This window comes from Mobula hypostoma, chromosome 14 (assembly GCF_963921235.1).
Source record: "Mobula hypostoma chromosome 14, sMobHyp1.1, whole genome shotgun sequence".
Taxonomy (NCBI): Eukaryota; Metazoa; Chordata; class Chondrichthyes; order Myliobatiformes; family Myliobatidae; genus Mobula; species Mobula hypostoma.
Window position 1 is genome coordinate 45,062,165 of NC_086110.1, and position 20,485 is coordinate 45,082,649.

General features: G+C 38.6%; 1 protein-coding gene across 3 annotated transcripts in view; it reads left to right on the forward strand.

Annotated features, from left to right (window-relative positions):
• Positions 1 to 20,485, forward strand: part of ankrd11 (ankyrin repeat domain 11) — a 187,501-nt gene that overhangs the window by 141,177 nt on the left and 25,839 nt on the right. For all 3 annotated transcript variants that reach the window (XM_063067044.1, XM_063067047.1, XM_063067045.1), the window contains 4 exons: positions 113 to 313; positions 2,413 to 2,555; positions 8,149 to 8,296; positions 10,257 to 16,903. In XM_063067044.1, coding sequence (XP_062923114.1) covers positions 113 to 313; positions 2,413 to 2,555; positions 8,149 to 8,296; positions 10,257 to 16,903 — 7,139 coding nt within the window. The remainder of the gene's footprint in view (positions 1 to 112; positions 314 to 2,412; positions 2,556 to 8,148; positions 8,297 to 10,256; positions 16,904 to 20,485) is intronic.

Consider the following 20,485-nt stretch of genomic DNA (forward strand, 5'->3'; position numbering starts at 1 on the left):
TCAAATAACTGAAATGAGGAGAAATATATTTTCATTGTTATCCAATATATCAAAAGTTACTAACATTAATGCAACCAGTGTGCAGATAAACACAAAGTTATGTTGTGCACAGATCATACCCCAAAGCACCCCTCGCAGTCGATTTTTGGACAAAAGAGAACACCAAGTTCTGCCTCCAAAACCAAAGACAAAGTAAATAAGAGAAATGAGCGTGGAGAGACACGACTTCACCGAGCTGCCATTCGTGGAGATGCACGTCGCATTAAAGAACTCATAAGTGAAGGTGCAGATGTAAATGTGAAAGACTTTGCAGGTAATAGAAGCATTATGTGAATAGTCTTTTCTTTCGAAAACTTAGTATGAGAGAAATGTAAGTGATGCAGCAATTTAACCATTACCAAGAAGCAGTAGGAGGAGAAAGGTGGGAAAATGTGTTATTGAATCATATATGATAATCTGAAATAAATGGCAGGTATCTGGTTTATTTCTAGCACCACAATTAACACTTTTAGCTAGATTTTATCTTCTATTTTCCTGATTCAGATTTGTTAATGTTGAAAAGTTTAGAAAATGATCTATGCTAAAGACACTTGTTGAGGTAAAAATCCATTTTCTTTAACATCATATATTTGAATTCTATCCAATCGTGCTTTAGCCAGTTTTAAAAAGAAAAAGCAGCTTGCTCTTAATGATATGTATACGTTAATGTTATGAGACAAATCTGCATTCAGTGTTCTACATTGGCTAAAGTTATTTACATTTTTTTTATCAAATAAACATTATTACCTGTTTTTTTTAAATGGAGGGTATCATCAGTGCCAATATGAACAGTTTAGAAGAAATGTATTAGATAATCAAAGTGTATATTTACTTTAATCACAGTAGCTGATAAGCTAAGAATTTGTTAACACAGGGGATCCTGTAGATGCTGGAAAGCCTGAAGAGCGCAAATTTCTAAGGAACACAGCAAGCCAGGGGAATAAACAGTTGATATCTTGGACCGAGCCCCTTCATTAGGACAGGAAAGGAAGGGTGGTGGAAGGAAGAATATGAAGGTAAGGGGAGGGGAAGAAGTACAAGCTGGCAGGTGAGAAGTGAAACCAGGTGAGGGGGAAGGTGGGTGGAGGGGGAGGTGAAGTAAGAAGGTGGGAGGAGGATAGCTTGAAGAGGTAAAGGGTTGAAGAAAGAATCCGATAGGAGACGTCAGTGGGCCATGGAAGAAAGGGAGGGAGGAGGGGAACCAGAGATGATCGTCAGACGGAGTGAGAAGGTAAACTGAATGGGGAATGGAGGAAGACGGGGGGGGGGGTGTAATTACTGAAAGTTTTGGAAATCAGTGTTCATGCCATCAGGTTGGAGGCCACCCATGGCCTACTTGTCGCAGTAGAGAAGGCCATGGACAGGCATGTCAGAAAGGGAATTGGAAGTTGACTTGAAATAGGTAGCCACGGGAAGGTCCCTTTTGCAGTGGATGGAGCGAAGTTGCCTAATGAAGTGGTCCCTCAATCTGCATCATTGATGTAGTGGAGGCTGCACTGGGAGCACTGGATACAACAGCTATCTTGTCAGACTTGCAGGGAAGTATCATCTCAACTTGAAGGACTGAGGCCCTAAATGGTGGTGAGGTAAGAGATGTAGAGGCAGGTGTAGTCCTTGGCACACTCGCAGTGATAAGTGCCAGAAGGGAAATAAGTGGGGAGGGACAAGTGGACTACGCAGTCACGTAGGGAGCAATCCCTACGGGAAGTAGGGAGGCGGGAGGGAGAGATCTGCATCAAAATAGGATCTCCTTGTAGATGGCAGAGGTTGTGGAGAATGATGTGCTGGATACAAGGTTCGTGTGGTGGTAGATAACGACAAGGGGAACCAGGGAAGCTAGGAAGTTGAACGTTGTGGTTGTATGAAGATGCTTTTTGTTTATTTAACTTTTCAAATTAAGTAATCTTAACTCTGAAGTGTTTAACTCTATCCCTAACTGGTAACCTGTAATCATCCATAACCACATGCACCTCCACCCCAGTCCAACGTGCACCACAAAAGAAACCACAGTGTTGGAATTCTTCATAATTCCAAGTATATCTGCTTTTTCACCTTTCTAGCAACTGAGTCTTTTGGCATAATGCCACTAGATAGATAATACAAAGCAATGTTGGTATAAGTACTAACAAAGACCATGTGGAAAACATAAGTAGCAAATAACAATGAAAATGAGAATCTCAGAAGATGAAAATAGCAAACATGTGCCTAATGAAGCAATTGTTCTACTGCCCTTAAACTTGCACCTAAATCCTAATTTATTGAAAAAAAACCGCTAAAACTACTGTGACTATTTGTTAAAATAAGATATGCTGAGTCTGAATAAGCAAGTAATGTTTATCAGGATATTTAAGGGTTGTGTTGATTTATTTTCAGGTTGGACCGCTCTGCATGAAGCATGTAATAGGGGTTACTATGATGTTGCTAAGCAACTCCTTGCAGCAGGTGCTGAGGTCAATACAAAAGGCTTAGATGATGATGCACCTCTCCATGATGCAGCTAACAATGGTCACCGCAAGGTCTGTTCAGGTTGATAGTTATGTTGAAGGTTTTGTTATTTGATTTTGATAGATGCATTGATTATTAATAGAATTCTAATTACAACTACTAAGGAAGGTGTCATGTAGAATATCTTCATTTCTGTACTGATTGGAAATATTTTTAGCAGTATTTGAACCTCTGTATCATCTTCCTTCCCTCATCTATACTTCCCACTAAAATGTCTTCACCAATTTATACATTATTTAAGCACATCAGCGTTGTGATTTGCCAATAGTGTATCTCAAAAGTCTTCCCAATCACCGTTTTACATAATTTTGTGCATGAACTTTATTTCCAACAATCACATTATTGGAACATGAATATTAGCTGAGGTACAAAGTTTGCCTAAGGTAGAAATTTGCAGATGCAAATTCCTCTGTAATGCTACATTGACATTTGTTAATAGTAAATTTGCTATTGTGTTAAAGGAAAAAAAATTAAGATTAGACTTATTTGGGTTAAAGATGGATTTATTTTTTTCCGTGCTTGGGATATGGGTGTCTCTGGCAAGGCCAGTGTTTCATTCCAGACTCTCTGAAAAGGTGGTGGTGAACCAGTACACCATTATTACCATTAGGCAAGAAATTCTGGGAAGAAGTCAAAAAGTAAGACCTCAAAGGTGGTAGTCTCTTGATTATTCAAGTGTTGGTAGGAATAGTAGTAGAAAGGTTGCATTGATTAATGTGCGGTTTAAGACATGGTTCAGTGGGAAGGGCTTCTAATGCTTGGCACATCGGGAGCACCAGCAGATCTATTCAAGATGAATGGCATTAACCCAACAGGGCTCCGATTATTGCTGTAGTGGGGAGGTTCACTTGTGTGGTCAAGGAGGCATATGCTAACATGGCAGTGGCTATGTACTGCCATAACACAATAGAAAAGAAGAATAAGGAATGGAAATGGAATAAAAGGGAAAGCTGCTGTGTTCCACCAGCGTTTTGTATGTGTTGCTTAAAAGGGAAGTAGCTTGGTTTTGTAAGTGAGCAGACTAAGACACTGAAAATGCAAACAAAAATAATGTGGGTTTAAAATGTACATATGTAAACACAAAATTGAAGTTGAATATATTAGTGAGGTAAGAGCAATCTTGCCAACTAAAACATTCAGCCCTTTGAGCCAGCACCGCCATTCACTGTGATCATGGCTGATCATCCACAATCAGTACCCCGTTCCTGCCTTCCCCCCCCCCATATCCATTGACTCCGCTATCATTAAGAGCTCTATCTAACTCTTTCTTGAAAGCATCCAGAGAATTGGCCTCCACTGCCTTCTGAGGCAGAGCATTCCACAGATCTCTCTGGGTGAAAAAATTTTTCCTCAACTCTGTTCTAAATGGCCTACCCCTTATTCTCAAATTATGGCCTCTGGTTCTGGACTCACCTAACATCGGGAACATGTTTCCTGCCTCTAGCGTGTCCAATCCCTTAATAATACTATATGTTTCAATCAGATCCCCTCTCATCCTTCTAAATTCCAGTGTATATAAGCCCAGTTGCTCCAATCTTTCAACATATGACAGTCCCGCCATCCCGGGAATTAACCTCGTGAACCTACACTGCACTCCCTCAATAGCAAGAATGTCCTTCCTCAAATTTGGAGACCAAAACTGTACACAATACTCCAGGTGTGGTCTCACCAGGGCCCTGTACAACTGCAGAAAGACCCCTTTGCTCCTATACTCAACTCCCCTTGTTATGAAGGCGAACATGCCATTAGCTTTCTTCACTGCCTGCTGTACCTGCATGCTTACTTTCAGTGACCGATGAACAAGAACACTTTGATCTTGTTGTACTTCCCCTTTTCCTAACTTGACACCATTCAAATAGTAATCTGCCTTCCTGTTCTTGCCACCAAAGTGGATAACCTCACACTTATCCACATTAAACTGCATCTGCCATGCATCTGCCCACTCACCCAACCTGTCCAAGTCATCCTGCATTATCACGACATCCTCCGCATACTTCACACTGCCACCCAGCTTTGTGTCATCTGCAAACTTGCTAATGTTACTTTTAATCCCTTCATCTAAATCATTAATGTATATTGTAAATAGCTGGATTTACAATAATGGTGGAAAGAAAGAGCTGGAAGGAGGGGTGTTGGAACTGCATGGGAAAGTGTCAAAAGACAGGACTGGAATTGTGAAAACAGTGAAATACCGAAGAGGGAAGCGTTTGTGAATTGTGGTAGAATCATATTGGAGCTGGTGGAAATGTTGGATGGTGTCATTTTCCCAAATATTGATGGGAGCAATTTTAGAGTAAAAGTCAAAAAATAGTGAGCTTGTGAAATGCGTTTGAGAATTTCCTTGATCAGTATTTCTGACCAATTGATGGAGGTATTGAAATAAAAACACAGGTGGTGGAAATCTGAAATGGCGGAATGCTGGCAACACTCAGCAGGTCAGGTGGCATCTGTGGAAAAGAAATGTAATTAAGATTTTGGATCCAAGGCCTTCCGTCAGAATTGGGAAAGAGAGAAAACAGTTTTCAGTTGCAGGTAAGATTGGGAAAGAGATGGGTAAAACTAAAGAAATATCTTGGATAGGGAAAGACCAAATACATTAGTATTAGGTTGTGCTTATTTGTTTGTATTATATGTTGCTAATAACCGGGCTGTTGGACGTGTCTAAAAATCAGGCTATATTCATTGAGAGAGAAAAACTGAATGGAATTTACATACTCTAATGGTGTCTGGCAGAAATGGTCAATTCTAACAAAGAATAGATGGTGGAAAGAAAGCTGAAAGGAGGGGTGTTGGAGCTGCATGGGAAAGTGTCAAAAGACAGGACTGGACCAGGAGGGGAGTAGACCATGGAATTGTGAAGGCAGTGAAATACCGAAGAGGGAAGGGTTTGTGAATTGTGGTAGAATCATATTAGAGCTGCTGGAAGTTAATATTTGTACAGATGTATTATGCCTCAAGTAAAGTTTTTAGACCAAAATTGCTGGTTTGATGTGTTTGATTAATTTCAAGAGCTCCTTAACTGTAAAATCAATACAAGTGGATTTTGATAAAATAAGTAAACACCATGCTTTGAAAAGTTACACTGCTGTTTACATGATTAGCATATATTTTAGGTTAATTTTAGAAAATGCATCTTGGGATTGTGCCAAATCCTGGGATTGTAGGTTACTCAAAAGTTGCCTCCTGTGAGCCTCATGTCTACACCAACAAGGACTGGGCTTCTTGTAGGCCTTACCCATGAGCCCAGCGGTTTGATGTGAATGTGACACAGGTGGCATTGTGCAGAGCCCCACCCACAAACTATCCTAATACATTTTATAGAAACCAAAACAGAAGGTGGTGCTTCATTTCAATGCCATCACTGAAATGTATTTGGCATTCTTAGGCATTTACTTCAATGTTAATAATTTTTAAATATCTTTAAAAATAAAAGATAAAAGCACATAATAATAATAATAGCACATAACATTTAGAAATCATTAAAGCAAGTAATTTAAAAAAATCATCTCCCTCTTTGCTTACTAAAGCTGTGACCTGCTGTCCTCATTAAAATAATATCCACCTAGATAGGAAATCAATGATGCCATCTGCAACCTAATTCAGGGGGGGCAAGCAATGGTTTGAACTGGTCAACATGGGTACCAGGCTGTCCAGTGGTTGCATGCACGTTTAGTTTTGTCTTTAGTAGTTTAAATTACTAAATATTGGTAGTTCCAAAGCTAATTTGACTCGTGTTGTCTGTTTACTTGCACCATGAATTCGTATTCCATTGCTACTCAACATTTTAGATTACCTCTATGGTTGTTAAGATGCATGATTGCTGAGATTTTGACTCTTAAAATACAAGCTACATAATTACAGGTTAAATCAAAAATACAAGTTGTATCACTCTCTGTACCAGAAGTGATCTAGCAAGGATTAAAGACTGTCATGTAGAAGACACAGTCAGAAGTAAGGTCTTTTTTCAGGCTTGAAGGACATAACTACTGGAGTGCCAGAAAGGAAAGTTCTGAATCCACAATTATATACTAACTAATGGTAATTGGAAAGCAAGATATTCAAGTTTGCCGATGATATTAAAATATTTGAGAGGGTGTGTTTTAAAGAGGGTATTGAGATTCTATAATGAGATGTACATAGATTCAATAAATGAACAAAAACTTGGTAATATCTGAGGTCATTCATTTCAGCAAGAGGAATCAAAGGACAGATTATTATCTATATGGATGAAACATTTCCATGGTGTTCTTGTGCATGAATCATAAAATTTTAATAGATGGGTACAGCAAGTAGTTTGGGAAGACACATGGCGCATTGGAGAAATGTTATGATAGTTGTAAAGAGCTTTGGCGAGGCCACACCAGGAGTACTGTGCAGTTATTTATTTAAGAAAAGATACACTTCCTTTGGTGGCAGTCTAAAAGAGATTTACTAGGCAATTTCCTGAAATGAGAGCATTATCTCAACATTATTGGTTACAAAATTCTCGTTTTATTCTTCAGGCATAGAAAAATGAGGGGTGATTTTATTGAAGCACCTAAATCATAATAGCCCGTAATAGAGCAGATGTTAAAATACATCAATTAACATGAGAGCTTCAATCAAGGGGATATGATTGCAGATAAAGGGAATGATCTTCTCACAGAGAATGGCAAGTCTCTAGACAACTTTACCTTGAGGAGGAGTTGTGATGATGGGTGCTGAGATTGTGGCAGTTAAGTCATAGGCAGAATTTAAAGAAGAAATTAGATACACTTTAGAAATATTGGGGAATTTGGCACCATGTGGAACTGACATATTACAGGAATTAAGACCTGTGATCATATAGAATGGCCAGGCAGAATTTTGCTCCTGTTCCCTTGTATAATTGCAGTCTGATTTTTGAAGGCTCTGAGAATCTTTAAGGTAGGTTTAACTGTAGGTTGAGACCAGAAGCCCCTATTATAATCCTGCTGGAGTGATTGGTTTCTTAGATTACTTGACAAACTTCTTTTTTAAAAAAAAATGCTACAGTAATGGAAAAAAAAGTGCCCATTAACCCTTCTGTTACGGTTATTTAACATATAACAAATTATTTAATGTTCTGGACTTTATCTCTCATGCGTAACTGAATATGCCTTTAAAATGTTTGTGTAATTATTTCACTCATTCATTCACAGGATCCAAGTGTTTGTAGCAGGGCCATAATTTATATTGTCATTCCCTAACTTCCCCCTGAACTGTGGAGCCTGTTAAGGCTTTTGAGGAGGCATTTAGATGTCAACAACATTATACAATATATGATATAGGCTTGAAGGATATTAATAAAGCAGATACGCTTTACAAAATCTGAAAAATTTATGATCACCTTTACAAATGCCAGCTTCTTATTCAGATTAAATTAAATTTCCAAGCTGCTCTGTTGAAGTTCAAATGTGTCCCATTCAGCAGTTCGGACATTCTGGATACTGGTTGGCAATGCTCTCAAAATTTGTGCAAAGATTTACGTCGCTTAAGAAATTGTAGCTTGTCATTGCCGATAGAAATACAGAAACTGTTTTCAAGTCAAGTTATATTTCTATGTTAATTGAACTCTTATTTTCTTGGGGGGATGCAATTTTTCAGGTAGTAAAGTTGCTGTTGAAATATGGAGGGAATCCCCATCAGAGTAACAGAAAAGGAGAGACACCACTCAAAATTGCTAATTCCCCAACAATGGTGAACCTGTTATTGGGGAAGGGTTCCTGCAGCTCCAGCGATGAAAGTTCAACAGGTGAAAATGGCAAGAGTTTATTAGTGGATTCAGTTTTAATCTTTGTTACTTGATTGTGATTTACTAAACCAATGTTGTGGGCAGTCTATGAGTAAGTCTTAATACTGGAATTTAGGTGTAACCTGTATTAGATTGATATTAATGTCATTAATGTTTTAAATGTACTGATCAGAATTTAATACATATTAGTCCCTTCGATTAATGTAAACTTCTTACTAGTCTGTGGTATTCCACAAGTACGGAGTTCCATCATGCACAAAATTGCATTGGCTGTAAATTATATGGTTTTAAATTTGGAAAAAGGATTTATTTTAATAGTGAGATCTTGGGGAAAATACAGGAAAGCAGAACTAATTAGATAAGTTAAACAGCAAGTTCAAACAAACTAGTTCAAACTGTGGTCACAAGTACTGCAAACGTATTCACTTCTGATTGTAATAATCTATAAAATATACCAAACTTCAAAAGTTGTTCCATCATAGTTAATTACATTTAAGTCTTCAACATCCAAATCTGAACTCATTAGTATTTAATTTGCTAGTCCTTTACAAAATAGTTGATTAAGTATCGTCCACTAAATGATTAATGCATGTTAGCTTAAAGATCTGATTAGAAATGTGCAATTCCTGTATTAGAATTATGATACTAAATTGCGGGTTTATTTTCTAGTCATTTGCTTTGAAGGCCTAAATTTACTCATATGTAGAAAGTAGACAATTCAATGCAAATGAACAGTGTGAACTGCATAGGGCTGCTCCTATATGACCCTCTTGAAGCAACTTTCTCCATGAACTGGTGTATTTTCTCTTGTCAATGCATTCATACTCGTCACAATGACAAGTTTCAATTTTGACTGTGTAAAGAAATAATAAATCATTAGGTTGTCTGTCGTCTATTCGTGGCTCATGTTCATTGTAATATATTTGTTCATGCATTTATATCTAAAATGCAATTTCATTGTTGTAAATGGATAAAAAGAATTGGATTCTTTATTCATTCATTCCTGACATGAACAATGTTGTCTACTTATTCTTTTCTTTTAAATATTTTGGTATAGACAGTATGCATCAATAGAAACATTTTGCACTTTTAAACCATTGCATAGAAGCAATTTACACCATAATCTTAACAGTCTATGGCAGCGGTCCCCAACCACTGGGCCGCGGACCGGTACTGGGCTGCAAAACATGTGCTACCGGACTGTGAGGAAACGATATGAGTCAGCTGCACCTTTCCTCATTCCCTGTCAAGCACTGTTGAACTTGAACATAGGGTTGCCAACTGTCCCGTACATGCCGGGACATCCTTTATATTGGGCTAAATTGATTTGTCCTGTATTTCCCCCGCTAAGGTACAGTGTTCCTATGAAACCTTTCGTGCCGAAATGGCGTGAAACGAAGAAGCAATTACCATTAATTTATATGGGAAAAATTTTTGAGCCTTCCCAGACCCAAAAAGTAATCTAACAAATGATACCAAATAACACATATAACCGAAAATAAATAACACTAACATATAGTAAAAGCAGGAATGATATGATAAATACGCAGCCTATATAAAGTGGAAATAATGTATGTACAGTATAGTCGGGAAGATGAAGGCAAAACCGATTAGTGGGGAAAATTCGGCACGTGCCTGTGCAAGGCTTCATGGTCATGGTAGGCTTTCCAGCGGTAAAGTGTCCCGGGATTTGACTGCTACTTTTGTCCCTTAAAAAAGTTGGCAACCCTAACTGTAAAAGACATGTTGAGGTGAGTTTAACCCTTCTTGAACACCCTCCCCGCACCCCCCTCCCAGCCAACCCCAGCTGGTCGACCAGTCCACAAGAACATTGTCAATGTTAAACTGGTCCGCGGTGCAAAAAGGTTGGGGACCCCTGGTCTATGGTGTACTGATAGCTTAAAATTATTTGCCTGCATCTTCTCCTTTATTAATTTATGTCCACTTTGTTGCTACATAGAAACTTCTGAAGATGAAGATGCTCCCTCAGTTGCTCCCTCCAGTTCAATTGATGGTAATAACACAGACTCTGAATTTGAGAAAGGCCTAAGACACAAAATCAAGCGACAAGAGTTATCTAAAACAGTTACACCAGTAAAGGATGAGTATGAATTTGATGAGGATGATGAGGAAGATAGAGTACCACCTGTTGACGACAAACATTTGCTGAAAAAAGATTATAGAAAGGACCTAAAACAGAACAATTGCATTTCTATTCCTAAACTAGAGACAAAAACTTACTCTAAAAATTCCCTTCTAACACCAAAGAAAGCTCCACGACGTATTTTATCTGACACCAACAGTTCAGATGAAGAGGATAGATTAATAAGCTTCTCTCCTCCTCTTACCAGGCCTTCAGTGCACTCCAGTCTGCCTGTTGCAAGCTCTAAGCAAAGGGAGTCGGCAATTAAAAAACAGCAAAAAGAGAAAACTAAAATGAAAAAAAAGTGGAAAAAAGATATGAAAAGCAAAGAAGGTAGATTGGGTAAGAATGAAGACCAATTTAATTCATCTGCAACAGACAGCAATGATTCAGAAAGTGAGGAGGAGGATAAGGGATTAATACAGAGTGGACTTGGCATGAAGGACTCTTATATGAGCTTGAAAGAATCGACAATGTTCTCTTCATTGTCTGCATCCTGTTCTTCCTCCCAAGGGAGCTATGCATCATCAAAGCATATTCCCAGTCTTGCACGGCAACACTCTAAACCCTGGCGAGCTGACGGTTGGAAATCAAACATGTCACCGGTCTGGTCAGATGTGAGTTCTTTGTCAGATTCTGTAAGAACGCGACTGACAAGTGAATCTGACTATTCTTCAGAAGATTCCAGTTTGGAGTCTGTTAAACAAGTTAAAGAGAAGAGAGATCATAAAAAGAAAAGTCTTATTGATGGAGATGAAACAGAGAAGAGGATGGCAGAAGATATCTTCAAGATTTTGAATGCTGATGAAATAGTTCAGAAATTTGATAAGCAAGGTAAAGTTGTTAAAAAACATAAAATGAAGCACAAGCACAAGATGAAAGACAAGGAAAAGGGAAGATCTCATAACATCCTGACGGACAGTGATAAGTTTTCAAAATGTTTGAATCTAGAATCTGATGAGTTTAAACCAAAAGTAGAAAAATCTTTAAATACAGAAACTGAAACTCTTTCAATTGACAGAGTAAAAATAGTAAAACATGATAAAGAACAATTAAAAAAGGAAGAAAAGGAAAAACCTTTTAAAGTCAAATCTGAAGAAAGAGACTGGTTGCTCAAAGATGAAGAAGGGAAAGCTTGTAAAGAAGACAAGTTAAAGAAAAGCAAAGACCTCTCCAAAGATAATTTTAAGTGTGTAAAAGAAGAAAAAGATAAAATGTTCAAAGTAAATAAAGAAAAACCCTTTAAAGGGAAATCTTCTAAGGAAGAAAAGTTTAAAATCCAAAAAGATGATAAGAGAAAGGTAAAAGACAAATCTTTAAAGGCTGAGAAACATTTGAAACAAGACAAAGAAAAGTCTGCAAAAGATGACAAGGAAAAACTAAGAAAAGATAAAGTTCACAAAGATGAATCTGATTATGAGGTTCCGAAAATTAAGAGCCACTTCCTAGACAGTGATGATAGGTTTAGTGTGTCTGATCATGAAGAAAAATGGTTTTCAGATTTATCTTCCAATTCATCTGTATATGATGTAAAAGGGGAAACCAACTGGGGTCTTACAGTTAAAGATTTCAAAGAACACAAAGATGGCACAACAGGAAAACAAGCTATTGAAGCTATTAAGGAAGAATGTAAGGACAAGAAAAAAGAATCCAAGTTGAAAGATAAGCGAGAACTAAATGAAAAACGCTGTGATAAAGACTGCTTAAGAAAGAAAGATCGTGAATATGTAGATAAAAGTATAGAGAAGAAAAAAGAATTTGATAAACATAAACTTGGGCAGGGCTGTTTTCTGGATAAAGAGAAAAGGAGGAAAGACTCCATTGAAACTGTTAAAGACAGAAAAGATAAAGATGCGATTGAAAATATTAAAGAGCGAAAAGATACTGTTTGTGATTTCAGTAAGGAAAGGAAAGACATGAAGGGAAAGGCCGATGATGTCTCCAAAACAGACGCGAAAGAGTGTGGAAATGAAAGTTTCTTCAAGGAGAAGTTTGATGGTGATTTCAGTGGAAGGACCTTGGAAGCAAGGGAGAGGCATTATTCAGGAAAAGAGAAGGAAAAAAAGGATGGAACTGAAAGGAAGGAAAAGATCAAAATTGAAAAATGTAAGGAAAAGTCTAAGGATAGAGCTTCAGTTGAATTTGAAAAAGAAAAAATTGAGAAAAGCCTGACTGATAAATTCTTAAAGGACAAAGATGCTGATAAAGAAAAACTTTTCAGAGAACTAAGTGGTTTGAAAGATAAAAAGGAACAAAAGGAAAAGAGCAAAGATATTTTCAGCCGAGACAAGGACAGAAAAATGTCATCGGAATTCAGTAAAGAAAAGAGAGACAAAAATACAATGGAAAAACATGCAGAAAAAGATAAAGACTTTTCGGAAAAAAGAGAGAAAGAGAAAACGGATAAACATAAAGGAGTTGATATGGAACTTGGTAAGGAAATGAGTTGGCACAGCATAGCAAATGACATCTTCACCGATGAAAGTGGTGATGAGTTAGATTATTGTGACAGAGATCTAGGGAATAATGAAATGTGTAGGGCTGACCTGCTGCCTGACAAAGAGGAGACAAAAGCAGAAAAGGAACTGGTTCCCCATGAGAAACATCGAAAATACTCAGCTGATAAACAACATTCAGCAGAGAAACCAAGAGAGAAAGAATTCAAAGATAAGAAAAAGGATAAACTATTAATAGATTGTGGGAAAGATAAGAAGGAAAAATGTTTGCATGAGAAACATAAAGAAAAGAAAGATAAGGAATCAGTTGATAAATTTAAAGAAAAAAAGGACAAAGTGTTAACAGATTTAACCCTAGAAAAGAAAGTCAAGCCAAAGTTTCCAGAAAAGTTAGAAAAGCAGCACTCAAGTGATGAAAAGTTGAATGGCAAGCCAAAAGAAAAAACTGATAAAGAACTTGTAATAAAAGAAAGGAGGCTATCAAAGGGAATTCCAATAGAGGAAGAAAAGAAGTGCTCAGAAAAACTACAAAACTCAACTTTTAATGAATTTAAAGAGGATTCTAATGATAAGACCAGTGAAGTTTCATCAGACAGTTTTGTAGAGCAAGCTCATGACTCCACGATGTGCAGTTTAAATGATGTTTTGAATGTTGGTCAGGACAATGCAGAGGAAAAGTTAAAAGATTCTCTTAATATCTTGTATTCACAAGAAAAATGCAAAGAAAAGGAGAGAAACAGACACCTGTCATCATCATCAAGAAAAAATGAGAGAGACAAGGTGAAGAAAGAAAAGCGGGATAAGTCAGAAGAGTTGAAAGAAGCTGCATGTAAGCGGGAGGGTCCAGTGTTTGACCAAGAGCCATTGATGTCAGATGGAGATTGCTTAAGTCACTTTTTAAAAGTTGAAAAGGATGATGAATTAGACAAAAGTGGAGATGCTGCTTTAAGTGAAAAGAAGGATAAGAATGAATCTGAAAAGGAATTATCTAAAAAGATAGAGAAGGTCTGCAGTGTTTTCATTGGTGTCAAGGAGAGGGAAAAAGACAAGAAAAAGAAAGACAAACATAAGGATAAATCAAAAGATGACAAAGAAAAGTACAAGGAAAAACATGGAGAATCAACCCTGCTGTTCAAGCATTCTAAAGACGAACATAAATCTGGCCTCAAAGACTCTCTTCCTATTGTTAGGGAGTTGGGTGGAAACAAAGATAAATCAAAAGATGATTGTTCAAAAAATACTGAAGTCAGGCAAAAGGAAAAAATCAAAGAGACTTCAGAAAAGGACAAAAATGAATCCTTTAAAATTAAAACCACTGAAAATGATAAGTTACACCAAACTAAAGAAATACTACGTAAGGACAGCAGACCTAAGGAAAAGCTTTTGGGTGATGGAGACTTGATGATGACCAGTTTTGAACGTATGCTGAGCCAAAAAGATCTAGAAATTGAAGAGCGCCATAAAAGACATAAAGAGCGAATGAAATTGAAGGAGAAGATGAGGCACAGGTCAGGAGATCCCAAGTTGAGAGAGAAAGTCCGAAGTACAGAGGAAATGCGTAAGAAGAATTTTGACTTTTTGGCAAAAAAAAGTTCCCTTGATTCTCAACAAAAGGACAAAAAGCTTAAGGATCAAGGACCAGGACAAACTGTGACATTGGATGCAAATCCAAAGATACAGCCAGTCACTTGTCCTGATGTAAAAGATTGGCTTTCAACTCCTGCACTGAAAACAAATATGCCTGCGTCGCCAAGATCTGATCAAGATAGGCCAACAGGTGTTCCAAAAATGATTCCATTGGTTTCTTGCCCAAGTTATGAAGATTTATTGCCCACACCACATATGCCTCACTGTGTGAATGAAGATTTTACTGATCTGTTTGAAGGAATAGAGTCCCAAAATTCAGCAACCATGTCAGCAGTATCCATGAATGCCTGTTCCCCTACCTTTTTTGATAGATATGTAAGCATCCCCACAAGCATTCAAAATAGTACAAATCAAACATCAACCAGCACTGTTCAAGTATCCAGCCTCTTTCGATCAGTGTCAATGGATACCAGAAGACCACAAGAAGGATTTGATGTTAATTCGGAGAAGTTCTTCAGGCAGCAAAGTGTGCCTGTGTCAGCAGATTATGAAACTTCTATTCCACAGCCAATGGAGGAAAAATCAGTTGTTCATTCTGAGAAGTTCTCTGGTTTGTCACCATGTGTTTCACCTGAGTATGGAATTTCCTCACCACAGCTGGAACCATCTCAGTCTAGAGTTACAAAGGCATTCACTGAAAATCTTACCCCTCCACCTGAGAGTGTTCTTAATCATTTTCATGAAAAATCACCGCCATCACAAAAACCTGATCCACTGGAACCATCTCTAGATACCTTAGTCACTGATTTTGCCTTGCCTTTAGATTCTTCAGAGCAGCAACCAAATACTACTTTGATTTCTCCTAATTCAGCTTTAAGTGCCAGCCTTGTGCCTACACCTGGAGACACATTTACTTCCAATGATTCAGCCCAGAATAAGCTAAGTTATCCATCTTCTCCACACAAACCAAGTGAACAGATGGTCCTCAGCCCAATGAGTAATTCTTTAGAGCATTCAGTGAATTGGTCAGTGGGTTCTGAGTTACACCTGAAGTCACCACAGAGATCTTTCAGTGAAACTACCAGGCCACTTTGTCCCCCAGACACTGTACATAATGCAACATTACCATTTGTTTCATCTATTTTATCTCATTTTCCTGAATCCCCAGTCCAATGTACAATACCAGTCCCTAACACAGAGCAAGATGAAAACAGGGGTGACGTGCCAGGAGGGGACCAAGGGGAAGAGTCTGTAGCATTGGATAATGCTGTTCCATACATGTCTCCAATTAAAGCAAATTCACCATTTGATACCTGCAAGCCACTTCCTGATCAATCCTGTACTGTGGCTCTAGAAATGCACAACGTTGTAGTTGAAGACCAACAGGAACCATCTAAAGTTGCAGAAAAATGTGATGAACAGAATATTACTGCAAGACAACAGGACGAATCTTTGCCATGGACTGATACTTTTCCAGCTTCCATAGATGATCTTGATCTGGGGCCATTTTCACTTCCAGTGCTGCCATTACAAGACAAAGATGACCCAGACATTGAAATGACAGAACCTGAATCTGAAGAGAGGGCTAAGATAATTGAAGAAACTAGTGATCCAGTGGTTACTAGCACAAGTATTGAAGATATAGATCATGCTGCTGTACCATCAGGGGAGGAACATGGTGCTATCAGTGAGATTCTAAAAGCAGTTCCTACAGCAGAGGAGGATAAAATTGAGGATACTATAGAAAACACCTCATTAAGCCCTGAAGAGATTGGAGAAAAGGATATTCAGCAAGTTTCATCTCAACATACTGAAGCAAGTACAGAACTTGAAGATAAACCTGTGGCGGTTACTTCTAATTCATTGGTAGATGACACCAAAGTGCTTGAAACTACAGAAGCAACATCTAAGTCTGTGATCGAGGCAGCAAAGCCAAACAAAGTAGAAGAGATTCCTCAACGGATCACAAGGAACCGAGCACAAATGTTGGCTAATCTAAATAAGCAAAATAACGCTGTTACGTTAGAGAAGGATACCGCTACTGCTCAGTTAGGAAAACCAAAAGGGCGCATGGTGGAGGAGGATGACTCGCAGGCACAGCATCCACGCAAGAGAAAAATCCCTCGTGCAAATCATCAGCCAACGATTCTCACCCCATCAGCACAGCAGACTCGAGAAATGATTCAGCAAACATTGGCAGCTATTGTTGATGCAATTAAATTAGATGATATCGAACCATACCACAGTGACAGATCCAACCCTTATTTTGAGTATCTCCAAATTCGTAAAAAGATTGAGGAAAAGCGCAAAATCTTGTGCTGTATCATCCCACAAGCACCTCAGTGCTATGCTGAATATGTCACCTACACTGGTTCCTATTTGTTGGATGGAAAGCCCTTGAGCAAACTCCATATCCCTGTGGTAAGTGGAAGTCTTGTTAATATATTTTCCCAATTTTTAAAAAAATTCCTGCTTACATTGGATGTAATCCTATCCATTCAATTCATTTTCAGTGGCTAGCAAAGGTTATGATTATCAATAAGCTATTCAAAAATGTAGAAAATCATAGTTCTGAATTGTCATATTCTTGAGCAGCGTATCAGATTCTGTTAGCGAATTATAGCTAATAACCAAATTTTAGTTGATTCTTCACCACTTGGCTGATTCAGAATCAGGTTTTATTATCATTGGCATGTGACGTGAAATTTGTTAACTTAGCAACAGCAGTTCAATGCAATACGTAATCTAGCAGAGAGAGAATAAAATAAAACATAATAAATAAACAAGTAAATCAATTACGCCTATTGAATAGATTTTTTTAAATGTGCAAAAACAGAAATACTGTATATTAAAAAAAGTGAGGTAGTGTCCAAAGCTTCAATGTCCATTTAGGAATCGGATGGCAGAGAGGAAGAAGCTGTTCCTGAATCGCTGAGTGTGTGCCTTCAGGTTTCTGTATCTCCTATCTGATGGTAACAGTGAGAAAAGGACATGTCCTGGGTGCTGGAGGTTCTTAATAATGGATACTGCCTTTCTGAGACACCGCTCCCTAAAGATGTCCTGGGTACTTTGTAGGCTAGTGCCCAAGATGGAACTGACTAGACTTACAACCTTCTGCAGCTTCTATCGGTCTTGTGCAGTAGCCCTCCATACCAGACTGTGATGCAACCTGTCAGAATGCTTTCCAATGTACAACTGTAGAAGTTTTTGAATGTATTTGCTGACCTGCCAAATCTCTTCAAACTCCTAACAAAGTATAACCGCTGTCTTGCCTTCTTTATGACTACATCAGTATGTTGAGACCAGGTTCGAGCCTCAGAGATCTTGACACCCAGGAACTTGACTCACTCTTAAAGATTTCACAAGTCACTACCAAAAAAATCTTAAAATTTTGGCTGATAGTTTTTAACACATGCACAGATGATGTGACTTTGTGTTACAAGAAAAAATATATATAGATGGAGAGTTTTCTGGGAATTCATTTTCCCTGGCCCCATAAAGCTGGGGTTGACCATATTGGGGCAACATGGGATCATTAGTGTCATCCACTGAGCATGCGACTCATGGCTGTTCCTGCATAAATGTAGAATCATGTATGTCATGAAAATTGTATTGGCACACAATGTTATAGAACAAATTAGTGGGCTTAAATAACTCTACTCCCTGAACTTTGGAGACACCTGATGGCACTGTTTAGTTGATGCCAATAGTAGTCAGCTTACTGCATGCTATGTAATCTTACCTACTCTTTCACTCTTTCTTACTATATGGCTGACTATTAGGGCCGTATAGTAAGGAAGAAGAAGAATGGTTTTAATTCTTATGCGCATTTTTTCCTGTCCTAGTCCCCTCACCATTGCTGCTTTAGCTGCAGCATAGCTGGTAGATTGTTAGCTAACTTTGGCTGAGGAAACAGCAGATAGCCAAGAAAAACAGTTTTGTGCACTGTGGCCCCAGGAAGTTTGGTTGTGCAGAGCAGATCTCAGTTACAGCTGCAACTCTCCATAATGGATGGCTTTTTAAGTGGCAACAGTAAAAATGCTGGGGGGAGCAGCAGTGAATATTGTGTTCCTGAAAGAAGACAGTTAATTTTTGGAGTTATTTCTAATCCTGTTCTAAGCTGCAGTGTGAAATGGAGTAAGGACATGCTGACTTTATCATTGCAGTCTGGCTGTTTCAGCACCGCCTGACTCAGATGGCAGTTTTGATATATCAGAAATTAAAAAGAAACTTGGGTTAAGTTGCAAGAATGACAGGGGAAAATAAGCCGTCCTTGCTTGTACTCTACAGATTGGAGATCGGAAAGAGCACATTGTCTAAATTTGGACAATTTGATATTGAGTTCTACAGACTGCATTGTGCCCAGACGGCAAGATTCTCTGGTTTACATTTGGCCTCATTGTAACAGTACACTATCCCAGACAGGGTAATGGTGAATTAAAGTGGCAGGTAGAACTTTAATTGGTGCTCCCCACCGCACGTTTTCACTAAAATATAGTGAACAAAACTGAAGTTGCCATTTTATTATGTTGCTGGAGTTTTGTCTAATCTTACTTTCATATTATATTTTATGCACATTTACAAAACATAGAAAGAAACTAATGTAAATGATTGTAGAAACATAGAAAACCTACAGCACCTTACAGGCCCTTAGGCCCACAATGCTATGCCGAACACGTACTTAATTAAGAAATTACCCATAAGGGTTACCCATAGCCCTCTATTTTTCTAAGCTCCATGTACCTATCCAGGGGTCTCTTAAAAGACTCTATCGTATCTGCCTTCACCACCATCGCCGGCAGCCCATTCCACGCACTCACCACTCTCTGCATAAAAAAGAACCTTATCCCTGACATCTCCTCTGTACCTACTTCCAAGTACCTTAAAACTGTGCCCTCTCATGTTAGCCATTTCAGCCCTGGGAAAAATCCTCAGACTATCCACACGATCAATGCCTCTCATCATCTTATACACCTCTTATCAGGTCACCTCTTATCCTCCACCACTCCAAGGAGAAAAGGCCGAATTCACTCAACCTATTCTCATAAGGCACACTCCCCAATCCAGGCAACATCCTTGTAAATCTCCTCTACACCCTTTCTACATTTTCCAGATCCCTCCTGTAGTGAGGTGACCAGAACTGAGCACAGTACCTCAAGTGAGGTTTGACCAGGGTACTATATAGCTGCAACATTACATCTTGGCTCTTAAACTCAATCCCACGGTTGATGAAGGCCAATGCACCATATGCTGTCTGAACCACACAGTCAACCTACACAGAGGCTTTGAGTGTCCAATGGACTTGGATGCCAAGATCTCTCTGATCCTCCACACTGCCAAAAGTCTTATGGTTAATACTATATTCTGCCATCATATTTGACCTACCAGAATGAACCATCTCACATTTATCTGGGTTGAACTCCATCTGCCACTTCTCAGCCCAGTTTTGCATCCTATCAATGTCCCATTGTAACCTCTGACAGCCCTCTACACTATCCACAACACCCCCAACCTTTGTGTTATCAGCAAATTTACTAACCCATTCCTCCACTTCCTCATCCAGGTCATTTATAAAAATCATGAAGAGAAGGGGTGCCAGAACAGATCCCTGAGGCACACCACTGGTCACTGGCCTCCATGAAGAATATGACCCGTCTACAACCACTCTTTGCCTTCTGTGGGCAAGCCAATCCTGGATCCACAAAGCAAGGTCCCTTTGGATCCCGTGCCTCCTTACTTTCTCAATAAGCCTTGCATGGGGTACCTTATCAAATGCCTTGCTGAAATTCATATACACTACATCTACTGCTCTACCTTCATCAATGTGTTTAGTCACATCCTCAAAAAATTCAATCAGGCTTGTAAGGCACGACCTGCCTTTGACAAAGCCATGCTGATTATTCCTAATCATATTATATCTCTCCAAGTGTTCATAAATCCTGTCTCTCAGGATCTCTTCCAACAACTTGTCAACCACTGAAGTAAGACTTGCTGGTCTATAAT